Source organism: Papaver somniferum, chromosome 11, assembly GCF_003573695.1.
Source record: "Papaver somniferum cultivar HN1 chromosome 11, ASM357369v1, whole genome shotgun sequence".
Classification (NCBI taxonomy): Eukaryota; Viridiplantae; Streptophyta; class Magnoliopsida; order Ranunculales; family Papaveraceae; genus Papaver; species Papaver somniferum.
Window position 1 is genome coordinate 138,058,158 of NC_039368.1, and position 25,262 is coordinate 138,083,419.

The following is a 25,262-nucleotide window of genomic DNA, read 5'->3' on the forward strand; positions in this document are numbered from 1 at the left end:
TAATAAATCACAATATTAATCTTCAACTTTTTCTAGAACAATCTTCAATCTTCAACCCCTCCCTGTTTCTAGCGCCATTATGTAGTTGCAGGAAATCCTACAACACACCCCTCATAAGAATTCATTAATGATCAACACATTTTAAGGCTAACCATCACAATTTTATTGATTAATTCTCTTAAAACTGTTACAAGAAAAGATAAAGGAATCAAGAATAATCACTGCTCTAGATTTTCTCTATCCTATTTACTTGCTTCTCACCCAAAAAAGATATCCCTCTTCCTCACAGGTGATCGGCTCTTTATATAGAGTTTTTCATAGTGGACGACAGCTAATCCATCCTTTATTTTCGGAAATGGCTTGCGACATTATCGCAACCTTATAAATATCAATCTCGCAAACTACCTTATTTTCGCAGGACCGTCACACTTTTCTCATGATTTGGCTGATGTCGTTTATTATGTCATTTCTGAAGTTGTTCTGCGACACTGTCGTGTTGTGTTGTTAATAATTTGGCTGAGACATTAGTGCTGCGAGATTCTAATCCTACAGCTTTAATACATCCTTGTAAAGTTCAAATGCTATACTAAATGAATAGCTATTTAACATGTACACTAATGGAAACATAAATTTTAAGTCATCCAGAAGTACTTTACTTGTAGTCGCAGGTTTTCCTACAACCACATCCCACTATAACTATAATCAATACTAAGTAATCATCCTGAATTCTTTATTGATTATCAAGACTTAAGTAGATTTGCAAGATGGATACAAGTATTACAAAAATTCTACTTGTAAACCTAAATTCACTTTCTATCTCTCTCTCTCTCTATTCCTAAACCAAGACTTGTCCTCCGAATCCCCCAGAAACAATGACTCTCTCTACTTTATATAGGACTTTACATAGTGGATGACAGCTAAGAATCCCATTATTTTCGGGATCACTATGCGACATATTCGCTCATATACAATCGCTCATCTTCGCATATCATACTTCTTCGCATAATTCTTCACACTTTACTCGTGATTTTGTTGACATCATCTGGTGCTTCATCTCAACTTTGCTATGTGCGATGCTCTTCGCTCAATTTGCACTCTTCTCTTCGCGTAATTATTACCGTGTGCGATATTTAACTCCTACATTGCCTCTTCTCATGTTGCTTATTCTTCGGAGTGAGCGATATGAGAAATTCTTCATTTACAAATCGCACATGCTTCTCTTTTTCCATTTTATTTTGTCGACAATTATCCGGATTTCAAGCTATCTTTATGTACGCATGTCCTTTTAACCACTCATCTTTCGACACGTCCTTTTTAACCGTATGTTTTTATCCCTTCGTTTCTTCGCATTAATGAGAATAAGTCTCGAAAATCGGGTCTCTCTTTCCTATATATTATCTTCTACCTTATTCCTTTTATTCCTTTCATCCTTCTTCATCTTCTCTGCAAATTTATACTCTTCATTCCCATTCTTTAATGGCTCCTGCTGGTAAAAAGATGGAGATCGAATTTAACAGAGTGAAAACTGACTTCAATCAGAGGGGTTATGAACTCTCCCTTCCTCCTTCATGTAATTTCGCATCCAAACTTAATCTTGATCTCATCAATTCTGAGCAGTGGAATAACCGAAAGATCATCGTTTCGTTAGGTCAACTTCAATTTCTGCCAATTCCTTTATATAACCCTGAGATTCCTCTTTTCTATAGAATTCTTGCTGATGAGAGATTCGCACGAGTGGTGATGCTATCAGGATACCCTTAGAGTATGCTCGTCGCGCAGCTGGTCTTGGAAATTATTATCCTAATGAAGTGCGAAAACAGGATCATCGTGACAAAATTATTGATCGTGCTGAATATACTCTTGATAATTTCTTTAGGAATTATTACATTGCTATCATGAAAAGTAACGTGACTAAATGGGTTGTTCGCATAAGGAGAGTAGATGTCATCGCTGAAGATGAAAAATTATGCGAGATGGTGGATTCTAGTTGGCTTAATTGTCCTATCATCTTAGAAGGGTCCTTTGTATCTGGTAGAGCTGCGGATGGTTCTAATAATCCTCTGCCCGAAGATTTCCCTCTCTACCAACCTTGGGATTTGAAATTACTCGAAAATGAGAAAAAGAAAGTAGTGGTATGTGATCTTCTTAATCCAATTTGTAAATTTTTTGTAACCTTCTTATATATGATTACTTCTCTTTCGCAGGATGCCGAAAAGGTCAGTACCTCACTCAAGGTATCATCTTCGCAGAATAAAGAAGTAAGAAACACACCTTCTATTTTAACAATATTGTTTCCTCTGTTTCTTATCTTGATTATTCGCGTAGGTGAATCCTTTGAACGACCAACTTTTAGGCAAAAGCAAAAGACCTCCTAAAAAGCTCGCGTCAAAAACTTTATCCAAGAAATCCTCATCAAAAGAGGATGTCTCTAGGAAGCGTGCGAGATATGATTCCTCTTCAGGCTCAGAATCTTCGGAAGGAAATACTTTGGCTTCTGAAGAAGAGGTATTGATTGATTCGTACCATAAGAAGTTTTCTGATCTTTTTTATGGGGATGCTTTTGCTACTCTCGAAGATGAAGAAACGGAACGTGCCTTCATGATGGTCTCAAAGATCTGTATTGTTCTTGACTTGGGGGATCGATCTCTTCGCGGAGCTGCCTCTGCGATAAACCCAGATTTTCAATTTGCAATGAGTGGCTTGCTAATACTTCTGCAATCATTTGCCTTTGATCCTTTCTTTACTATTTCTTCTTTTGCTTATGATGTTTTTATCTCAACAGAGTGACCACATAGCTTATGCAACTTCTTTAGACAATGAGAGAAAACTTCGCAAGTTGCAAGACGAGAATACTACACTGAAACATGAGAAGTCTATTTTTTTCAGATGCAAATGTGAATCTTACTACCGAGAATACCAAACTTAAAAATGAGAATTTAACTAATTGTCAATTGGTTCTTCAAGATCGAGAAAGAAATAAGGAACTCATTGGTACGCAACTTATACTTCCTCACTCCTTTTCTTTTATGAGATCGTCTGCACTTCTTACTTAGTTATCTTCGCAGACCTGTATGACCTTTCAGATGAAGCGGCTAATCTTCCTGATGCTGAAATTCTTTTAGAGCACCTCAATTCTTCTTTAAATAATTATCCTACTCGAGGATTTGAAAACCTTAGCTTGGAAGAACTAAGATTAAAATATACTAACCTTAGAGAACGTCATAAAAATGCATTATCCGCTGCTAATAACTTCAAACGACATTTTTACGAGGAGAGAGAAGCAATTCAAATATTGGACGCGAAGAAGAATAAACTTATTATTAAGAAAGATGAAATCACTCTTAAGGGTGCGAAAGCACTAGAACAATTTCAAGAATCCCTTATTGGGGTTAAGATAGAACGTGACTCAGCTTGCCATGAGAGAGACATTCTTATTGAGGAAAGAAATTTAATTCGATCTCAACTCCTTATATAAAGCGAAGCCGAATTTAAGTGGGCTGCTAGAGTTCTGAACGATGCTGGAAATAATTTAGGTGTAAATGTTAGCCTTCAAACTGGGAATTCTACACTGGTCGCAGACATAATTTCCAATTATGAAGGTCATTTGTTCTTCTTTGATCTTCATTCATATTTCTAAGAATAATTGTTTGTTTTCTTAACTCTTTTGTTAATGCTTCGCAGAGAAAGAGAAGGAATATCAAAAGAGAGTTACAGAGCTAGAAACTCGCTTGTCTGCTAAGGAAGAAGAATCATCTGCTTGTAACTCAAAGTATCAGCAACTGAAGCACAATTGGTTTAACTTAGTCAAGAACAACAGTAACGATGCTAATCGTTCTCATGAGGCTGCTGTTAAAAGAGTTTGTCTAGAGAATGGTATTCCTTTGTCGAAATACAACTTTCCAACGATTCCTGAAAATGTACCCATTCCTGATATCCAAGTTACTGATGGAGAAGAAGATTCTGAAGAAGAAATTAGTGATTCTGAGTCTGGGCGAAATGAAGAAGATAAAAGTTGATTTTTTCTTCTTGTTGTAATATACTTGTAAATTCTTGTAAATTCAGTTTTCATCTTTTTAATATGATTCCTCTTTCTTTTGCTTCATATGTATGACTTCTTCATATGCATGTGAGACTTATCAAAATGGGGAAAATAACACTTCCTTTGCATTCCCATTCTTGCCTCTTGTTATTTGGCAAATTTTGATAAACCAAAAATTAATTTTGGCACCAAGAAATTTTCTTGGTGCGAGCATTATAATTAATTTATTTTCTTGTATTATCTAGGAGGTCTTATTTTTGCCTTCCTATATAAAGGTTTTATCTTTCCTCATTTTTGTGCGAGGAGATCGCATGCGGTCTTTGTATTTTAGTACATCGACCCATTGATCTCGTCTTATCTTTTTCGCTTGTATTATTTCCTCTTCAGGTTTGTCGCATAAATATCACAAGTCATAATACTCCCATGAGTAAAAGCCTTATGATATTTACATCTTTTGACACAATTCAGCTCCCTAATGGAGGGTGTCGTCCTTATCTTCCCCTCTGATTGCCCCTTCAAGGAATCTTACCTCTATCTGGTTAAGATTATGGCTCTTCCCATCCGGCTTTTCAACAACCAGTTGATTTCGCAATCTCGCATACACTACCTATAGGGTTTATGGCAGCAATATTGCACCCTAGGTGGGGTATTATCAGACCGAGTGCATCATAGTCAAAACTTGTCAACAGTGGCAAGGTACGCTCCAGACGCCCCGAGCACTCTTGACTCAACCGTGTACCTCGGCGCTCTGATCGAGTTTCTGCACTCCTTAGGAGAGCCTTTTTCACCTTAGTTTCTTAATATAAGATTGTTATCTTATACTGAAAGTTTAAGGTATCTCTCCCGGATGGGCATCATCGTTTTATTCTCACCCCAAAAATATCTCCACAATTCAAGTTCTGGGGTCGGTGTAGCCTTCCCTTGAGTCATGCCTTCTAGGTCTTTCCAATTATGACATGCGATGGGTCTTACTATATTGCCTCTTGCATATGAGCCAACTAGGGTGCACGCCATGTTCGGTTTCCTAGCCAATCTGATAATGAATATCATTTTCTGTAGCCTTTTATAAAGGTCTTTTTATAAAGATTTCTCTGTGTGTTTTCTTATTATAGATTTACCATATGAAACCAGTGTTTCTCATTTCAATCAACTTTATTACATAAGTGTTTTTATTGAATCATCTTGCTCAAAGAAAATCATACATTAATTCTACACATTTTTTTTCTTCACTTTTGAATATTCGTAAACTCGCATATGTTTATAATCATTTTATTGGCATTGTGCGAAAATCCTTGTTTTTTCCTCCCTTTAATATTTTGTCTCCACTTATTTTCTCCCTCTTGTTGCTATTCATCTCCATCTTTTATTGTCCATTTTTGCTGCTGCTGTTATTGATTTCTTCTTTATCTTTTATTCATCTTCATCTCCACTAATTTTCTCCCATTATGAACTTTCCATCGAATTTTGTTTCCTTTCCTCCTTATGATTCATTTAATAAACTTCAACACTTCACATACTCAACTTTATACACCACATCAGACATCAACCATTAATCTCTCTGCTCTTTTGCTATCTGCTGCATTCTTTTGCCAATTTCTTCGCTTGGATTCTCTTGCTTCGCATCTATCAATATCAATTTCTTGACAATTTTTACTTTCAACTGTGTCCCCTCTTATAATTCCAACACCCTGAGGTAAAGGAAACTTGATGCACTGATGAAATGTTGATGCGACAGCTAGTATACTATGCAGCCTTCCAATGAGAGCATTGTATGGTGATTCAACATCCACTACACAGAATGTGATATCTGTTGGTAAGCTTTGTAGAAGAATTTGCATAGTCACCTCCCCATTTGGTTTGTTCGCAGAGCCATTAAAACCATAGATTTTGTACGTTGAAGGGATCAACTCATCATCTCTTCCACCCATTGTTTTATATGTGTGATAAAATAGAACATCCACAGAACTTCCAGTGTCTATAAGAATTCTATTTACCCCCCAGGTGTTTTTCTCATTTTCTTCCTCATCTTCGTCTAACGTTTTTGGATTAATTCCCAATCTCACCACCAATGGGCACTCATGTGATGTTTTTGCTTCTGGTATTTCATCTGTGCTAAACGAGATTTTTTTCTTTTGCCAGTTCTTCAAAGATGGTATTTTTTCCAGGTTGAAAATTTCCCTTCCTTCAGCATCTCTTGCATATACTCGACTTAAGATATTATCATGAAAATCTTCTATGTTTTTGAACGAATGTATGATCGAGTTACAATATAGATTATTCGCCTTCGCTCCCACGTCAATAACAAATGTGCTCCTGTCCTCCTTTACATATTTATTTCCTTGAGGTGGTGGTGGTGGTGGATTTCTTGGCTGATTCAATAAGAAATGGTCCAACTTCCCTTGCTCGATCATTTGCAATATAATTTTCCTCACATTTCTGCAATTACTTGTTGTGTAACCGTGGAATCTATGATAGACACCAAATTCTTTACTCCTCCTCCCTGGTGGTGGCTCTTCGCCTGCATTACGTGGTTCTGGAACATCATCCATTAGGAGAGCAGCTTCCCATACTTTATCCACTGTAGTATTCAGCTTTGGCAGATTTACTTATTCCCACACTAATATTCCAACTTTCTTGTTATAATGTGTTTGCTGTCCTGTAGAGCTTCCTGGTTGATTAGCATCAACACCTATATATTTTTGAAGTTGCTTGTCTCTGTAATCAAACTCTTCTTTATCTTCACTTCTCATAGCCACTAACTTTTGTTCCATTTCTGCATTACTCCTTCCTTGATTACCCTGCGATGCACTCGCAACAGCATTTGTGAGTCTCGGAAGTAAACTTGTATTTCCACCCTTCGAATCAGATATCACAACTGGGTAAGATTTCATGTCTTTGCTTTTCTTCGAGGGCTATATATTCTTCTTGAAATTCGCGTAGCTCCGACATTGTGATTGTATCCTTGACTCTGAAAATTTGGGTATATAATAAGTCTGTTGCAAAGAGAGAATTGATGAACGCAAGAATAAGATGTCTCTCATCCACCCGTCTTCCCATTTCACTACACATTGTTCTCCAACGAGTCGTTAGATGACGCAAACTTTCATTTGTTCTTCTGCGAAGTCCGAATGCAGTCTCAATCCCTGGTCTTGATAGATTATTACTTATGTATTTCCCCAAAAAGACATTTTGTAAATGATGAAAAGAACCAATGGATTCTACAGGTAATCCTTCAAACCACTTCAAAGCTTCAACTGCTAAACTTGCAGCAAAATATTTGCACATTACTGCATCATAATTTTCCCACTGTAATAAACATCTAGAATAAGCCTTCACATGTTGGATCGCACATGCACTTCCATTAAATATACTTGTAAATGCTGGTAAACTGCACTTAGATGGTATCGGTGCTCTTTGAATTTCTTTTGTAAATGGAGTTTTTCCAGCTTCCTCCACTGCTTCCTTTAGTTGTCTTCTTCCATCATTTCTTTTTGCAGTCATCATTTCTCTTAATTCTGCCATCTCCTTGAGATTTTCCTTGCTGAATGATTGATCCAAATCCTCTTGCATGGGTCGTTTTAGTCTTACTTGTCTCAATCTATTCTCATGATTTTTTTGGCGTATTGCCTCTTGTATCTCCTGTTGTTCAGTTTCATCTCTTGTTCGCCTACGCCTTTCATTATTGGCTTCAATTTGTACTCTATCATGTCTTTCTTCATTGCATGTGCGATCATATCGATGTCTTAATATTTTTCTTTCTTGTGGTGTAACTCGACCTTGATCTATATCATCTATGAGATGACGCTTGCGTCCCCTTTCTCGATTATCAATATGACGCAATCCGCTTTGTAATTCTCTTTCTTCTAATTCTTCCCTTCTTCTCTGTCTACCTCTCGCACGTTCAATATCTCGTTCACGCTCATATTCGTCTCTCAACATTTCTCTACCATGTAATAGCATTTGTCCTTGCTTTGGATCCTCTTCTTCCCTTTCACAATTAGTATTTGCACGACTAAGAAGTTTGCGTGGGTGTTCATATCGATTAGTTGCTAATTAAATTACACGTCTCCTTTCCCTTTGATCTTCCAAATTTTCATCTTCTTGCGAGTTTTCTTCAACGACTTCCATATGTTGCCTTCGCCTATCATTTCTTCGATTAGATTGGCTCTGTTTGGAAGAAATCCTACTGGATCTTGACCTTGAGCGTGTAGCACTTCTTGACCTCTGTTCTTCTAATCTGAGATTCTCTTCTCGTAAACTATCATTTTGACGGATTAAATTCGCACGCTCCTCTTATTCTCTCTTTCTTTCAATTATTAATTTTTGCCTTAGCTCTGCAATTGTCATATTTCCTTCACTCGCTGTAATTGGTTCTTCGTTCCCAATTCTCTGTCCTTTGTTAGTAGAATTCGTCTTCGCAGCATGGACACTCACTCTATCATAATCTATCTCGTTATTTTGCCCTTGTTCTCGCTGAGATCCAATTGGAATTTCTGTTCTTTGATTTTCTTCCATTCTTTCTTCTTGTTGCTCAAGATTTGTAATTCGTCTTCGTTCAGCAAATCTGTGACTTCTTCTAGTTGTCATTCCTTGGTCAACAACAGACTCGATCCTTACCATTTCTAAGTTTTTAGATCACACTTTTTTCCTTAAAATCTATGATATAGTATCAGGAATTAGCATCCATAACTGATTTCTAGTGCCAAAAATGTAGTTGCAGGTTTTCCTACAACCACATCCCACTATAACTATAATCAATACTAAGTAATCATCCTGAATTCTTTATTGATTATCAAGACTTAAGTCGATTAACAAGATGGATACAAGTATTACAACAATTCTACTTGTAAACCTAAATTCACTTTCTCTCTCTCTATTCCTAAACCAAGACTTGTCCTCGGAATCCCCCAAAAACAATGACTCTCTCTCCTTTATATAGGACTTTACATAGTGGATGACAACTAAGAATCCCATTATTTTCGGGATCACTATGCCACATATTCGCTCATATACAATCGCTCATCTTCGCATAGCATACTTCTTCGCATAATTCTTCACACTTTACTCGTGACTTTGCTGACATCATCTGGTGCGTCATCTCAACTTTGCTATATGGGATGCTCTTCGCTCAGGTTGTACTCTTCTCTTCGCGTAATTATTATCGTGTGCGATATTTAACTCCTACATTACGTTGGTGGGAATTAATATTGCAGTTGTTGCATGCACATACTATCTTTGTCAAATAATCAGATCAAATTCACTGCACATACTGTGATCCACATTTAACAAGTGATCCAATATATACACAGTTACTCAGAATCTACCATTTTGATCCAAAATTTTATGAGTAATCCAAAATTTGTTACGTAACGCGATGTGGATGTGAATTCACCGAATAGGTTTCGTGTATACTTCCGTTAGGTGACTCTTGAGACAGTTTGGGCTCCCCATAACTTTTCATTAATCTAGACTAGAATGTTCCGGGTGTTGCTCATAATATCTTTGCAAAGTAATCATATTCTCTCCAAGTTTGGCAAAATTTCCCTTAAACCCAGAACCAAGCTAAGATGCAAGATACAAATTCCAAGTTCGGCAAAATTTCCATTAACCCCAGAACGCAAGCTAAGTTGCAAGATATACATTTTACCTATTTGATAATCGGTCGAATTGCAACAAAGAAAAACCAAGAAACTTAGTTTTTCACTTTGGTTAGCAGGGGAGGGGGCAACTGCGCGCCCGTTACTCTAGCTAGTTGAATGATTCAGGGGGACAATTGGGATAATATGTCCAACAAAGATGTAGGCTTCTTTTCTCAGGTAAAGCTGTAACGCTTGTGGTGTATATCGACCAGTCACACAAGACTAATTTTACATGGTTGCAAGGCCATTCTTATGAAGAGGGTTACTGTACTAGCTTTTGTATGTAATCTTGAATTGAAGTCACAAGACTCAAAACTGCTCAGTAAATGCAGTGCACTTCATGCATGCAAAGTATGTAAATCAGTCAAAGACTAACACTAGTTGCGCATCTATTTTATTGGTAAAAATAAAATTCATTGATGAAAAGAGGCACATAACACAAGATTACAGAGGCTTCACTTAACGAGGATGCTTTCTGCAAAGAGCTTATTAGGCTTTACAAGGAGGAAGTGGGGAGCCGCATAGGCCAGAATTTCCTTCAAAAGATGTGGCAGGAAATGTTGTGTTATGGGGAGGAATTTCCCCTGTCAACATGTTATGTGACACATCAAATACGCAAAGCGACTTCGAGTTAATGATCTCTGATGGTATATTGCCAGTAAGTTTATTGTGAGATAGTACTAATGCCTGAATTGAATGCATGGCGTCGAGATTCCGAATATCTTCATCAATAGGACCAGCAAACATATTATAAGAAAGATCGATATTACGGTACTGACCATCAGGAAGTTTGATGCCAGCTGGCGTTCTTTTATCGAAAATGGAACGTAATCCACCCGTGAAGTTGTTCGAATGAAGATCAAGCCCCACTAAATTTGAAAGTTTGTTGAACTCAATAGGTATATCTGAATGGAAATGATTGTTAGATAGATTGAGAGAAGACAAGATTGAGAGGTTTCCTATCCATGTCGGCAATTCTCCGGTTAACCTGTTACTCGATAAATCAAGAGACACCCAATTCACTGAAGATAACCATTCCGGAAGTTCCCCAGTTAACCCAGTACCAGCTAAATTCATGCTAAAAAAATTGCTCATTTTTGGTAACCAAGTTGGTAAATTTCCTAGACCCAGTGGGTTATATGACAAATCTAGGTGTGTAAGTGTTGGGTGTATCTTGACTAGTTGTTTGTAAGATATAACTAACTGAGATTTCGAACCTTGCCAATTGATGACGGTATACTGCCAGTGAGTTTATTGTCTTGTATAAGACAGATTATAAGAGAAGTTAGCTTCGGAAACGAACTTGGAATGCTTCCGCCAAGCCTATTTTGATGGAGGTATATTTCCTGCAATTCGGATAGTTCTCCAATGGATTGAGGAATTCTACCAGATATCTGGTTTCTTGACAAATCTAACCATAACAAATTCTTAAGAGAACCAATGGCACTTGGTATACAACCCGAGAAATTGTTCTGATGGAAATCAAGCCTATCTAATGAAACTAAATTACCAACTGAGGATGGAATTTCACCGGATAAATGATTCTCACTGAAATCGATTTCTAAAACAGTAGTCGTATGTTCAAAAATGGAGCTTGCAATCCTGCCTGACAGAAGATTATTTTGAAGGTATAGATAATTGAGCTTGTGTAGATGTTGAAATGACACGGGAATCGGACCCTCAAGTTTGTTCCCTTGGAGATCAAGAAAAGTAAGGTTTGATAATTTACCGAATTGTGAAGGAATTGATCCATGTAGTCGCTCGAGGTGACTAAGATCAAGCTTTTGAAGAAACTTGAGATTACCCCGTAGTTTTAGAAAATCCTACAACACACCCCGTTAAATATTCCTAGATCTAAATCTATTTCACAATCAAAATAAAGATTAAAGTGCTAAAACTATAAATTGGACACAAAATTTACGTGGTTCGATCAACATCCACGGGGTTAGGTTTCACTATGATTGAAGAAATTACATATGGATTACAATTGGGACTCCATTAATGAGTATTTGGAGCTCTAGTGTTTATGGTGGAAGAAGAAGAAGATAATACTACTAATAATAATTTACCTTATCTCTTTACAGAATGTGTCCTTATATAAAGTGTGTCTTTTTCCTAAAGTTAGCCTCTTTCCTAAAGTGAGTCTCTTTCCTAAAAGTGTAACTCTCTCTCCTGCTTTTCTCTTTATATAGGTATTTACATAGTGGATGACAACTCATATTTCCTTTATTTTCGGGATCACCGTGCGACACCATCGCACGCTCATATTACGTTCTCGCACTACTTACATTGATAGAACTCGCATAGCCTTATATGAATGTCGCACACTTGATTTTTCCTATGCTATATTTTGATCCTACATTTTGCCTCTTTTTTCTTGAATATCGCTTGAAGAGTGATCTTCAAGGAAAAATCCACTTTGTAGTAGTCGTTGGTGCGAGATGCGTGATGTTGGAGTAGTCTTTGATCTTTGTTGTTGAAGGAACGAGCGAAAGATTACTGGACTTGAAAAGTACGTACTTGCCTCTATTCTTTTGCGAAGTTCCGAAGCTTTGAGAAGTATATATGAAGTATCATTCCTTGAAGTATGCGAAGTACGAAGTATCTTTGAAGAAGTATAAGAAGTATGAAGTATCCTTGAAAAAGTATAAGAAGTACTAATCCTCGAAATATAAGAAGTATTGCGAATCAATCATGCAAAACCTTTTCATGTCTTCTATTTTTCTTACTCCATTGTTAGTGAGGATTCTTGTTATTCATGAATGAGCGTTTTCTTTGGAAATGATTCTGACCGAAAAGATAAAGAACAAAAAAAATTTTCTTGATAATCCATCGTTGCTTCTGTTTTTTATCTATGAGGGAAGAATCCTTGAGAAAGTTTTGGACGAGCGAATTGATCTTCACGTCTTTCTTCTTTGAGCATAATGACTTCAAATTGCTTATACGAAATAATTGAGCGAAAACACTTATGCGATCTTCTTTTTCTTTATTTCTTTGGCTTTGCCTCAATCTCATTTACTATGCGATCTTCTTCGCGGCCTATCCGCTCTTTATCAATTCTTGCAAAACAATATTAACTTGTGTTCTATTATTATTATTATTATTATTATTTATATTATGAGGTCTTATTTTGCTTAAAGATTTCTTTGCTCTTGTTGCAAAGTTATTTTTGCTACTCCTTTTTCGGATATCCTGTAAAACAAATATTTAGTTAAATAAACATATTTTTCTTTTCTCTGGAGGTCTTATTGGCCTTCCTAAGTAAAGGTCTTACTTTTGCCTCTGTGCGGCAAAATCGCAGGACGTCTTTACACTTTCATGCAATGACCCATTGATCTTGCCTTATCATCTCTTGTATTATTGCCTCTTCAGGATACTGATGCGATAATGCAACAGGCCTAAGTACTCCCCTGAGTAGAAGCCCCATAACATTGTCGTCTTTTGACACAATTCAGCTCCTTAATGGAGGGTGTCGTCCTTATCTTCCCCTCTGGTTGCCCCTTCAAGGAAGATTATCTCTATCGGGTTAAGGTTATGGCTCTTTCCATCCGGCCTTTCAATAACCAGTTGTTTTTGCAGCCTCGCATACACTACCGATAAGGTTTATGGTAGCAAGACTGCACCCTAGGTGGGGTATCTTCGGACCGAGTGCATCATAGTCAGGACTTGTCAAGAGTGGCAAGGTACGCTCCAGACGCCCCGGGCACTCTTGACTCAACCGTGTACCTCGGCGCCCTGATCGAGTTTCTGCACTCCTTAGGAGAGCCTTTCTCACCTTAGTTTCTCAATCTAAGATTATTATCTTAGACTGAAAGTTTAAGGTATCTCTCCCGGATGGGCATCATCGTTTTATTCTCACCCCAAATTATCTCCACAACTCAAGTTCCGGGGTCGGTGTATCCTTCCCTTGAGTCATGCCTTCTAGGTCTTTCCGACTATGACGCGCGATAGGTCTTACTATATTGCCTCTTGCATATAAGCGAACTAGGGTGCACTCCACATTCGTATTCCTAACCAATATGATAATAAATATCATTTATGTTGTCTTTTCTTATAAGGTCTTATTTTATCATTTCTGGTGCCTTTTATTAAGGTCTTATTATTGCCTATTTTTCTTTGATTTTCTTTCTTGTTGGATCGCTCTTGATTCAAGTTCCTCTTAGTACGTAGATATCGCTTTTGACTAAAATAGTTATAGCCTTGGCTCCGTTTCTTCTTGTTGAAACTGCTCTTGTAGCGTTGTCTTTATCTTCGCATACAGTCTTTGGGAAAAAATGTGTGTATGGTGAGACTCGATCTTGGTACCAACTGTGCAAGCTCCTTTATGCTAAATAAAGGCAGAATATTTTTTTGTTACTTTATATTCGCTCTGGGAAGTTGAAGAAATCAAGCAAAATAAATAAATATGAATGATGGAAGGATCGAACATGCAATGTCATCCTCGTTCCCTTCGCTTGTAACCATCTATACCAGTCTCTATCTGCGAAAGAAAGCCATACTGCCGTCTTCCTATTATTATCTTCTCGCTGGCTTCATAGAAATGTGTCTAAAAAGAATATTATTGCGGTGAAGATCGATCTGGTGACATCAAATTCCTCTTCTGCTCCATTTACCATCTGCGCTGGCTTCTATTTGTGTAAGTTCTGCGAGATTCGAACAAGTTATTTTCATATTATCGCTCTTAGTATAATCTCTGTCTTTTCTTCTTCTGCTCCCGTTGCTTAGCTTGTAAAATCTGATTATCTCTGAATCTCATCTTTTAACTGCAGATTGATAGGTATTTGACTCCATTCTGTTTTTTCCATGAATTTTTAACGCCCTTGCTTAAGATGGTTGTTATTTGAGGGAACTTGTCTTCGTTTTGCCGGTGATGAATTTATGAGCAAAATTATTATTTTTTTGTGTGATGAATTTATTTCATCCTTTGTTGTTCTTTCTGTTACTTCTATGTTACTTGTTTCTTCGTGAATTCCCTAAGTCTTCTTCCTTGCTTGCAACAATGATCTATTGCTCTGACCTAATTTTTATACCTTCTTGGATAATTCCATCTTTCTTATGATGAGAATGATTGTTCTTCGCAAAGCTCCACTGATCGTTCATCTTCGCATGACTATTCTCCTCCGTGTGCAGAAATCTTTTTAGTCCACCTCCACGTGATTATGACGTGTTTTCTTTTGGCTTGGTTTCCGTGCTATCTGTAAGTGCAAATTCGCATAGTTCACTTGAACAAGTGATAGATGCAGCTTTGTTTTGCTTTGTTGACTGTCATCTTCTCCAAATTCGCATAGTTCCTTCGTTGTTACTTGTCTTCGCACGGAGCAAGTCTTTCTTTTCCTCCTATCTTTTGGTCGAGGCTTTACTTCATGTCTATTTGAATGGTGCTAAATATATCTTCGCCTAAGTTGTTGTCTTTTCAATCTCTCATCCCATCGTGTTACCTGTTATTATCTTCGCACAGAATTTCGTTCCCCTTTTGATAAATGATACTTCATCTTTTGCTGCCTATACGTCCTTTTTGTGTTGTGCTATTTTTCTTTACTTCTTAGTTGGTTGATTGAAGGTATCAATATTATGAGCTCCATCTGGGTATTCTTTCGCGTGATGCTAATTGTCTTGAGCTGCACGAAGTCTCCTTGATCTCCCTCTTTGATAATTGATCTTCCAACGTATTCTTTTCATGAGTTGCTGATGGAATTAATTTCGCAGACATTACTTCGCATGGAACTGGTGTTTTATCTCCTCATGTGCTACTCCTCCATTCACCTATATGCCTGTCTTTTAGGATATTAGCGCCTTTCTTTCACCTTTACGTCTTTGTTAGCTCTTTGGTTATTGTTGGTTTCTCTTAGAATAAAATCCTTCTTCGCTCAAATGGAATTTTCACGGGTTTATCTGCTCGTCCAGCGCTGATTAGCCTATGTTGATATCACCTCGTTCATGTCCGCCCTTCATCGCATGTTGCTGGTGGTTTTAAGCTGCACAAATCCTCCCTGATTTTCTTCTTCGCCTGGTTGTTTCTAAATCTTCACCTTTGGTTGTTCATGTGCGTTTTCTTCGCATGATGTATTCTTCCACGTTGAAGTTCTTTTGTCGTCCATTTCTTCACTCTGCAAATCTGTGCAGCTTCCTCTATCTTCGCTTAAGCTTATGCTGACGATCTGGTTTTGACTATTGCACTTTTACTTTGCTCATACATTTTCGCCTAAAATATTCTTTTCGCACACGGTATGAGATTAACCATCCAGAACTTTTGTTTTCGTAATATTCGTGTAAACCTCTTTCTAGATCTAAGATTTCATCTGATTTGTGAAGAACAAAGTTTTCGTTTTATGAAGCTTTTCTCAAAATCTTTGCTTGAAAAACTTCCAGACCTAAATAATTGAACACAAGGTAAGATCTATGTAGTCAATATCAGCCATATCGGCCGATATATCGGCGAAATATCGGATATCGCTCTGGAGCGATACGAGAAGCAGTATATCAGCGATACGATATCTTCCCGATAATATCGGCTGATATGAGCCGATACGAATTTTTTACGATAATACGGTATTGGTAAATTAGTCGTTTTAGGTAAAGATTAAGGGTATTTTCCGGATAATATCGGCCGATATCTATAATGACTCGTATGATTTTGATTAAAATTGTAATATCCTTGTTTAATTACCATTTTAGGTAGTAAACTTTAAAGTTGTTGAAGTTACTCTCCTGTTTCTAGTTTGAACTTGTTTAATAATCATTTTAGGTAGTGAACGCTAAAGTTATTGAAGTTACTCTTTTGTGTTTTTGATAAAATTAATGGTATCTATTATATCTTAACAGAAAATGCTTGCTATAAAATTATAGTCTTAAAATTTAGAACCGATATTTCAACGATAATATCCCCGATATAAAGTCGTACCAGTGTATCGGTCCCGGACGAGATAAACCAATATCCGATATTAACTATATTGGGTGAGATCAATGTAGTCAATATCGGCCGTATCGGCCGATATATCGGGGATATTTCGGATATCGGCCCAGAACGATACGATAAGAAGGATATCGGGGATACGATATTCGCCCAATAATATCGGCCGATTCGGTCAAATATCGGCCGTATCGGTCGATACGAAATTTTTCTACATTTCCCGATATGAGACGGTATTGGTCGTTTTCTATAAAGTTTAAGGGTAATTTTGGCGAAGAAAGTCTTCCAGGTGGTAGTAGAGGTGCATGTAGCTCTCGAAGCAAGTTACTAAAGTTACTCTTTTGTTTTTTTTGATAAAATTGATGTTATCTATTATATCTTATCCGAAAATGTGTGGAGAAAATGTTTAATATAAAATTATAGTCTCTAAATCTAGAACCGATATTATACCGATATTTCAACGATAATATCCCCGATACAAAATCGTACCAGTGTATCGGTCCCGACCGAGATGAACCGATATCCGATATTAACTACATTGGGTGAGATGAATAGGGAAGAGATTTGTCTTTTATATTTGAGAAATTTGTTGATGAAGGTGCGTTTGGTTGTCCTTGAAATTGGTAGATTCCGTTGATTTTGTTGATGAAGACTTATTGTCCGAAGAGATGAAATTGTTGTCTAAACTTCCCTATTTGCTCTCGAAGCTTATAGATCCAATTGAATTAATCACTAACCGTAGTTGATTTCTTTAATTCTTCTTCACATCAACAAGGGATAGGTAGTGTTTCTAGCGCCAAAAATGTAGTTGTAGAAAATCCTACAACACACCCCATTAACTATTCCTAGATCTAAATCTATTTCACAATCAAAATAAATATTAAAGTGCTAAAATTATAAATTGGAGACAAGAGTTACCTGGTTCGATCAACATGATCTACATCCATGGGGTTAGGTTTCACTATGATTGAAGAAATTACATATGAATTACATTTGAGACTCCATTAATGAGTATTTGGAGCTCTAGTTTTTATGGTGGAAGAAAAAGAAGATAATACTAATAATAATTTTATCTTCTCTCTCTACAGAATGTGTCCTTATATAAAGTGTGTCTCTTTCCTAAAGTGAGCCTCTTTTCTAAAATGAGTCTCTTTCCTAAAAGTGTATCCTCTCTTGTCATATTACTCTCTCTCCTACTTTTCTCTTTATATATTCATATTTCCTTTATTTTCGGGATCACATATTACGTTCTCGCACTTCTTATATTGATAGAACTCGCATGGCCTTATATGAATGTCGCACATTTAATTTGTCCTATGCGATATTTTGATCCTACATACCCAAAGATGGAGAAATTGTTCCCACCATGGATGTAAATGGCAAATCTCTTTGGGAGCTAATAAAAACCGGCCAGGAAGAGTTAGGTTTATGACTCGTCCATTGGAATCATCACAAGCGACACCATCCCATTGAGTACAACAATCAGTATCTTTGGTCCATGTTCCTAATCGGTTCAATGGACCATCATCAATGATATTCTTCTTGAAATAAAGCAGAGCTGCTCTATCAGTTTCATGACATGCTTTAGTTGTTTGAAAAGAAGAGAATGAAAGAAAGATTAAGAGAAGAACTGAACTAAATTTTGTTATGTAACTAGTGAACTCCATTGGAGACAGAGAAAGAAGAACCTATGTAAATGCTTTTCAAAACAAATGGTAATACCTACGACTTGAAGTCATAATTTATAAGGAAAAAAGGGAGATGCACTGGTGGGTTCTAGCTGACAGTGCAGAGATCACTAAGGAAGTTTCGAAGAAATTGACAAATTTTCATAAACCTAAATCTGGATTCAAGTTGTTGATAACAAGGAGAGGCATTAATAACGGAACAACTGCAACAAAGAAAAAGTCGAGTTCATTGAATAAAGACGCAAACCTAACAACACTAAAAGGGCACAAATCAACAAATATCACTTTGAAAATGCTGTGCACGGTTGTTGTGGCAGATACTATTTATGCCAAAGAATCAAATTGATTACAGGCTTGTAATTTCTTTATTGTTTGTTTCAACATTTCAAAGCTTTTTGTTAAGAAAGTTCCCAACATTAGTAGTGTTTCAGTGGCGTATGCATTTTAACCTAGCGCCTTCTGAAAACCTGATGATTATTCACTGATAAATGCTATGGAGAATTTGCTTATGAGTCTTGTCTAGCTCAACTTGCTTAATATTTTGTATAATTGAATTCATTACGCCACCCATCCTCCAAGGAGTGACACTTTCATTATTTGTATTACTGTGGGTCCAAAATACCGCACACCTATCAGTTACGCGAAATAATGACCGTGAAGTATCAGTTACGCGAAATAATGACCGTGAAGACTGAGCGAAGATAACCGCGTACAATATACCAAAAATGATGCACCAGATGACATCACCTAAATCACGAATAAAGTGTGAAGAGCCATGCGATAACAAGGAGAGGCATTAAGAACAGTACAACTGCGACAAAGAAAAAGTTGAATTCATTGAATAAAGGCGCAAACCTAACAACACTAAAATGCTATCACTTTGAAAATGCTGTGCATGGTTGTTGTGGCAGATACTATTTATGCCAAAGAATTAAATTCATTGGAGGCTTGTAGCTTTATTGTTTGATTCAAAGTTTCAAAGTTTTTTTGTTAAGAAAGTTCCCAACATTAGTAGTGTTTCAGTGGCGTATGCATTTTAACCTAGCGCCTTTTGAAAACCTGATGATTATTCACTGATAAATGCTATGGAGAATTTGCTTCTGAGTCTTGTCTAGCTCAACTTGCTTACTATTCTGTATAATTGAATTCATTACGCCACTCATCCTCCAAGGAGTGACACTTTCATTATTCGTATTACAAATTTTTATGTGCAAATTAGATACACTTGGTAGAACAGAAAGTTTTGGCTCACGAGCAACTTTTGAGTAGAGTCGTCAATTCTTAGACACGTTACTTTTAGATCACAAAACAAAATTGTTGGCAATGCTTAATTTTTGGGACGAGGTGCACTTTCTAAATCACGAGGCAATTTGCTGTCAACAAGGTGGATATGGGATGAATGCCCAAATAGGATATTATATGTGAGAAAATTAGGGGGAGACCAAAAAAAAATGTTCTCATTTTCAGGCCCACAATTAATTTTAGGTACCGTGACACCCATAATTATATGAAATTATTAAAAATGCATGCATAACGGATTATGCATCCGCATGACAGGTTATGCATCAGGGGTATAATTGACAACGCAACTTGGATATAACATATCTAAAAATCCGCGCCTTGGAATTTTACAAAATTTATTTCGTTGGAAATCTGTTTAAGAGAGCTACGCAACGAGTACAAACAACAATATCAAATTTTTGTTTTTCATGAAAAAATCAGAGGTGATCATCATTTTAGGCAAAATTTTCGAAAACTTGATACATAACTATAATGCAGCCACCAAAAAAGATGTACAACACATTCTGCAGACGCATAACGAATTATGCAACCATTTTCTCCACTGCATAACAAATTATGCATCTGCATAACAAAGTTATGCTTCTATAACAAGTCATGTAACCATTATTTTGGTTGATTTTAGTGCGTACATAAAAAAAATTGATGCATAATGCAGTATACATCCATATTTACGGATGTATATCAGGTTATGCATCTATTTTCTCGATGCATAATGCATTATGTAGCCATATTTTCGGACGCATAACAGGTTATGCATTCATTGTCACGACTGCATAACATGTTATGCAGATATTATTGTAGGTGCATGACAAGTTATGCAGTCTTTCTTTTTGTTGGTTTCAATAATAACAAAAAAGTTACTGTATAACGTGTTAAGCAACCGTTTTCTGGACTGCATAACAAGCTATGCAAAAAAAATTGTAGATGCATAACAGGTTATGCATCCATTTTCACGACTGCATAACATGTTACGCAGACATTTTCTCGACTGCATGACATGTTATGCAGTCATAACCACATCAGCATCTTCTTTTATGTTTCAATAACTCCCACTCAAACCATTATCCTCCATCCGCACCTCTCAATCCACCACTACCAACTTTCACCTACTTCAATGCAGCAACAAATACAACAACAAACACAAATACATTGAACCATCCTTTGAACATTTCGCGTACATATCATGCAACAAGACTACATCCGAAACAAACATCCATAACCAGTCCACCTCGTATCGCTCTAGAATGCAACTGTTGTCCCCACTGAACACTCCCAAGTTTAGCTAAACCCGAAATAACATTACTAAGCGTAAACATATCAGGCTCAAATTCACTCGATATCATATCAACAAACAACCCAAATGCTTTTCGACCAAACCTACATTGTGTATATCTGGTAATCATTTGAGTCCAAGCAACAACATTTCTCACCGGCATTTCATCAAACACCCTCCCTCGCAGAAACCAAATCTGCTTCGCTCTTCACATACATATCAATCAAAGCACACCCCACACATAAATCAGCATCCAAATACCCAGTTTTCACCACAAAACCATGAATCACCTCCCCAATCCATCCAAACTCAGGTTACCCCTGAAATCAAAGCAACAACCCAGTTTTCTATACGTATCACTTGAAACACCCTCTTCCTGCCATAGTCATCTTCCCGAGTGGTCATAGGTACAACTACAGCTTCGGAAAGGAACCCTTTCAATGTAGTTCTGGTTGTCGTTCTGATCATAATCCTCAGGGAGGGGTGAGGATGATATAACTGGACATGAAATTGGAGATCGAGATGGAGAAGATTGGGAAGACAGGGATGGATGGTGCAAGTAAGGTGAAGTTTCCGGGTCACTGGTTTCTTGTTTATCATCTAACGTCTGATGATCACTTTTGGTCCATCGTGTGATATCATCACCACCAGCATGTTTGCTGCTAACGGACATCCTTACCGGACTTGATCGATAGAGAAGAACGTTGTACTGAATTAACAGGCTCTAGCTAGCTAGGTTGCTAGGTATAGGTACTTACTAGAGAATGCGAAGAACAGTGGTCTGAGACGAGCAAATTGACGGAGAAATTGGAAACGAAACGAAATCAAATCCATGGATGGAGATGGAGTTCAAGCAGCGACAATTGAAGCTGTTGTCTTAATGGCTGAACCTCTTCCCAATCGTGTTGAAGAATACGTCTCAGATCCATCCTCTATTCCTTCCCAGTTTCTCAAATCACCAGCAGCGACCGTTGTTCTTCTCTGTCAACCTGATAACACCTTCAATAATCATCAAGAACCCCATCAATCTCTCGATATGCATCTTCTCAGCCATCCACCACACCTCGAATCTTCCATACGATCCACAAAACCTAGTTCGTAAAGCTCCTCCAAAGGAAACGAAGACGAAATATGAACGAAAGTATAATTTTAGAAAATATGGGCGAGCGAGTAATTTTTGGGGGAAAATTGGGTGCGACCGTGAAGTTTTTTGTCGGTGGGTCTGATAGTGGGAGAATTCTAAAAAATGGGTGTGACTGTAGTTTTCACTATATTTAATTGATTTTTTTGGCCATGTTAATATTTTGCTTGTCTTATAGATCCAAGAATTCACCATCAAAGGTTATTTAACCAAGTTAGCGGATTAGGATCACTGAGTAAATTCTTTTGATTTCTGATCATATTCTTTCTACATTTTTACTGAGAAACACGTCCCGATTTAATTACTAATACAAAAAAAAATGCTACAGTCAGCCGCAACCATCTTCCAAGATTAGAAGGGATCTATGTTGCACGGACACTCCAAGAAAGATGTCGTAACCGTGTTGACATGAATTGTTGGGTAATAGAGCACTCCAGTTACAAACGAGTTTGTCGAAGACTCTAAGGCTTGCTAAGGTGTGCTAATCTAGCAGCTAGATTAGCAGTCCACATCAGCTAGCACAACCTCCCAAGTCCTATGGCAGTGCTAATCTAACATGCTAGTCGCAGAACCAAACATCGTCAGCTTCAGCGCAACCAGTTTCAACCGTCAGATCAAAATATAAATCTAGTTGTGTTTCACCATTTCGCGAAAAGGTGATTTTTGTGGCGCTGAACCATTCAACGCGACAATCCTGCGGCCATTTCGAATGCAAGCAAATGATAGGAGAGAACTAGTGTTAACAAATAGACAATACTTTTTGGCTAATCTAGCAGCTCAATCTAGCTCATATGACTTAGTCTAGCGAGGAACCTTCTGTAATATTATCTATTGTCTCGGCCGTTTGTGCTTAATATAATTAATACTAATGAGTATTAATCTGTGATTTGATATTCAATTAATTACTTATTTATGGCAATTTAATTAGTTAATTCCAATTTTAATTAGTTTTAAAAATTGATGTTAGTTAGTAAATTCCAATTTAATCAATTAGTTAATATTTTTTAGAAATGATTCATTTAAATTTCCGTATTTATTGTAGTAATGATCCCCCAACATCTCGTATATTAAATATGATCCATATATGCATGAACCTTCTGATAATATAGATAGATACGTAATTCATTGGATCTTGATTTCGTCCTTCACTTCTTCTTGATCCCTCTTACTTATACTATTATCTTCATCTCCTTATATTTCTTGTCCTAAAAGATGGTTTCGTTTGATCGAGAAACAGTACTACTTCCATCAGTTTTGGCGTTTATTCTCGTTTGTTGCTGCTTCGTTGTCGACTCTAGAGCTGATTGTGGCATACCGGTAAATACCATCGTTGTTGATCGGCAGCCGGGCCAAGGAAACTATGTTACGATTCAAGAGGCTGTTAATTCAATCCCATCGGGGAATTCTCAATGGATCATTATCCAGCTTAATCCTGGAAAATACGAGTATAATACTAATCATTTTAGTTAAACCTCTCCTGTACTCAAAACAAAAACACTTTCGCGCTTCTTATAGTTAATAGTTCTCATGTATCTTATGTTAATAGGGAAAGGGTGAACATTACAAGTGACAAGCCCTGCATTGTGCTTCAAGGATATGATAGATATAACACTTCAATTGAATGGAACCAGGGAACTACGGAGAATCCCTTCGATACTGCTGGTTTCACTTCCAATGCTGAGAATTTTGTGGCCAAAAATATAACCTTTAAGGTATGCACGCTCGATTGATTTGTACCAGATATAATATAGAGTGTATTTATTGTGTACTAGGGTTTATGACATGGGGTCAATCTGATCAGTCAAATGACATAATATTGCACAACTTTGTGATGAAACAGAACACGTATAATTTGGGGGTACAAGAATTGCCGATAGCTAAGGCTGTAGCAGCAGCCATAATAGGAGATAAATCTTCATTCTACGACTGCAGTTTCATTAGTGTTCAAGATACGCTTGCCGACCAATCTGGCCGCCATTATTTCCGTAACTGCCATATTGAAGGGGCTATGGATTTCATATTTGGCAACGGACGGTCCATCTATGAGGTAGGTAGCTGGCTACAAGAAATTTTTGTTACCGATTTATATCGATCACACGTACGGCGGCTTACTCTATATTGGGTGTGTGTCTCCGTTAATAATATTCCTTCTTTCTTTTGATTAATTTGACAAATCAAGGATTGCGAAATATTGGTACAACCATATCCCGATCCAGTTAATATCGTCAAAAGTGTTATAACGGCACAAGAGAGGGCAAATGAGGAACAAACGACAGGCTTTGTTTTCAAGTTTGGAAAAATAAATGGTGTACAAAATCCGCCGACCTGGCTCGGAAGAGCTTTGACAAGTTTTTCGACTGTCCTTTTCAAAAACATGAGCTTTTCTAGTGATGGCCTAGTCAACATTACGAGTGAAAGATGGGATAACATGGGCCTTAGCGTGTAAGTACTGGATAATTAGGATGTAAAAATATAATGTATTTTTGTTTTAAAAATATTCTTTGATATGATTTGATTTGTTTTTGGTGGTAATGTACAGAACAGGAATTGTGTACGCGGAAGCAAATAATACTGGGTCAGGAGCCGACATACGTAGTGATGCAGTGACGTCGGAGAAGAATCTTTCGGTGGAGCAGTGGAATTATTACACTGACATATCTTTCATCGACCAGGATCATTGGCTGGGCCAACAACCCTAGATACCCAAATACATGCATGTAGTAATTTTTTGAATTCTTACGGCATTTCAATCAATACTTATAATGTTTTTTTCTTATTTATAAGAAGATACTCCATGCTTAACGAGTTTGGAACTTGGTATAATATCACCCAATGACAGAATTATCGCGGCATCCGCCACTTAAAATCATGGTTGCACTTTCTAATTTATATCTTATATAGAATTTGATATTCTCTCCGATAAACTAGTCATCTACGGCATGTTATACTGTCGGATGTTAGGATTGAGAGAAATATAAGATTTGTTCACAAAAGGTAGGCCGAAACAATTAATGCAGCCAAGACCCTGTTGTACCAATAGGGAATCCTTACGATTTGTAAGATTATTAATACTGATGGCTTCCTGCCGGAGGAGTATCTGGAAGTAACTAAAACTAGGCCGGTAAGAAAATACCGGTTGAAGTATACTTTCGTCGAGTCTTGACTGGTGAGACATTTCATCTCAGGCGGCTGCCAAAATTTAAAACATAAATCCTAGGTTTACATTATCAAAATTCTCCTGATTTTGGTAAGCTTCGGTTAACATTTCGG

The 25,262-nt window shown here is 37.2% G+C and overlaps 4 protein-coding genes across 4 annotated transcripts; 1 reads left to right on the forward strand and 3 right to left on the reverse strand.

The window, feature by feature from the left end:
- Positions 1–5,574: 5,574 nt before the first annotated feature.
- LOC113325311 lies at positions 5,575–6,588 on the reverse strand. The gene has a single exon (XM_026573509.1). The coding sequence runs from the start codon at positions 6,586–6,588 to the stop codon at positions 5,575–5,577; it is 1,014 nt and encodes a 337-aa protein (XP_026429294.1).
- Positions 6,589–6,645: 57 nt separating this feature from the next.
- Positions 6,646–8,659, reverse strand: LOC113325312 (pre-mRNA-splicing factor 38B-like). The gene is made up of 3 exons (XM_026573510.1): positions 8,367–8,659; positions 7,628–8,051; positions 6,646–6,894 (listed from the first exon to the last, which is right to left on the reverse strand). The coding sequence occupies exons 1-3, from the start codon at positions 8,657–8,659 to the stop codon at positions 6,646–6,648; spliced, it is 966 nt and encodes a 321-aa protein (XP_026429295.1).
- A 1,508-nt stretch (positions 8,660–10,167) lies between these two features.
- Positions 10,168–21,524, reverse strand: LOC113325313 (LRR receptor-like serine/threonine-protein kinase GSO1). Its single transcript, XM_026573511.1, has 5 exons — positions 21,285–21,524; positions 21,142–21,227; positions 20,790–21,057; positions 10,883–11,501; positions 10,168–10,799 (listed from the first exon to the last, which is right to left on the reverse strand). The coding sequence occupies exons 1-5, from the start codon at positions 21,522–21,524 to the stop codon at positions 10,168–10,170; spliced, it is 1,845 nt and encodes a 614-aa protein (XP_026429296.1).
- Positions 21,525–23,147: 1,623 nt separating this feature from the next.
- On the forward strand, positions 23,148–24,844 carry LOC113320755 (probable pectinesterase 15). Its single transcript, XM_026568647.1, has 5 exons — positions 23,148–23,437; positions 23,539–23,704; positions 23,833–24,039; positions 24,172–24,434; positions 24,532–24,844. Exons 1-5 carry the CDS (start codon positions 23,205–23,207, stop codon positions 24,689–24,691), a joined length of 1,029 nt encoding a protein of 342 aa, XP_026424432.1. The 5' UTR covers positions 23,148–23,204; the 3' UTR covers positions 24,692–24,844.
- Positions 24,845–25,262: the final 418 nt, after the last annotated feature.

What these genes read in the sequence shown, in the direction of transcription:
- LOC113325311 (XM_026573509.1), bottom strand. Translation starts at nt 6,588, where the DNA reads ATGGATGATGTTCCAGAACCACGTAATGCAGGCGAAGAGCCACCACCA.
- LOC113325312 (XM_026573510.1), bottom strand. Translation starts at nt 8,659, where the DNA reads ATGGTAAGGATCGAGTCTGTTGTTGACCAAGGAATGACAACTAGAAGA. An exon ending in ATGACAATTGCAGAGCTAAG is followed by an intron (nt 8,052 to 8,366) that starts GCAAAAATTAAT and finishes CAAACTTCTTAG; the next exon opens with TCGTGCAAATACTAATTGTG. An exon ending in ATGAGAATAGATTGAGACAA is followed by an intron (nt 6,895 to 7,627) that starts GTAAGACTAAAA and finishes TCTGATTCGAAG; the next exon opens with GGTGGAAATACAAGTTTACT.
- LOC113325313 (XM_026573511.1), bottom strand. Translation starts at nt 21,524, where the DNA reads ATGTCCGTTAGCAGCAAACATGCTGGTGGTGATGATATCACACGATGG. An exon ending in AGTTTGGATGGATTGGGGAG is followed by an intron (nt 21,058 to 21,141) that starts GTGATTCATGGT and finishes ATGTATGTGAAG; the next exon opens with AGCGAAGCAGATTTGGTTTC. An exon ending in GAGGTGGACTGGTTATGGAT is followed by an intron (nt 11,502 to 20,789) that starts GTTTGTTTCGGA and finishes GGTGTGTTGTAG; the next exon opens with GATTTTCTAAAACTACGGGG.
- LOC113320755 (XM_026568647.1), top strand. Translation starts at nt 23,205, where the DNA reads ATGGTTTCGTTTGATCGAGAAACAGTACTACTTCCATCAGTTTTGGCG. An exon ending in CCAAAAATATAACCTTTAAG is followed by an intron (nt 23,705 to 23,832) that starts GTATGCACGCTC and finishes GTGATGAAACAG; the next exon opens with AACACGTATAATTTGGGGGT. An exon ending in ACGGACGGTCCATCTATGAG is followed by an intron (nt 24,040 to 24,171) that starts GTAGGTAGCTGG and finishes TGACAAATCAAG; the next exon opens with GATTGCGAAATATTGGTACA.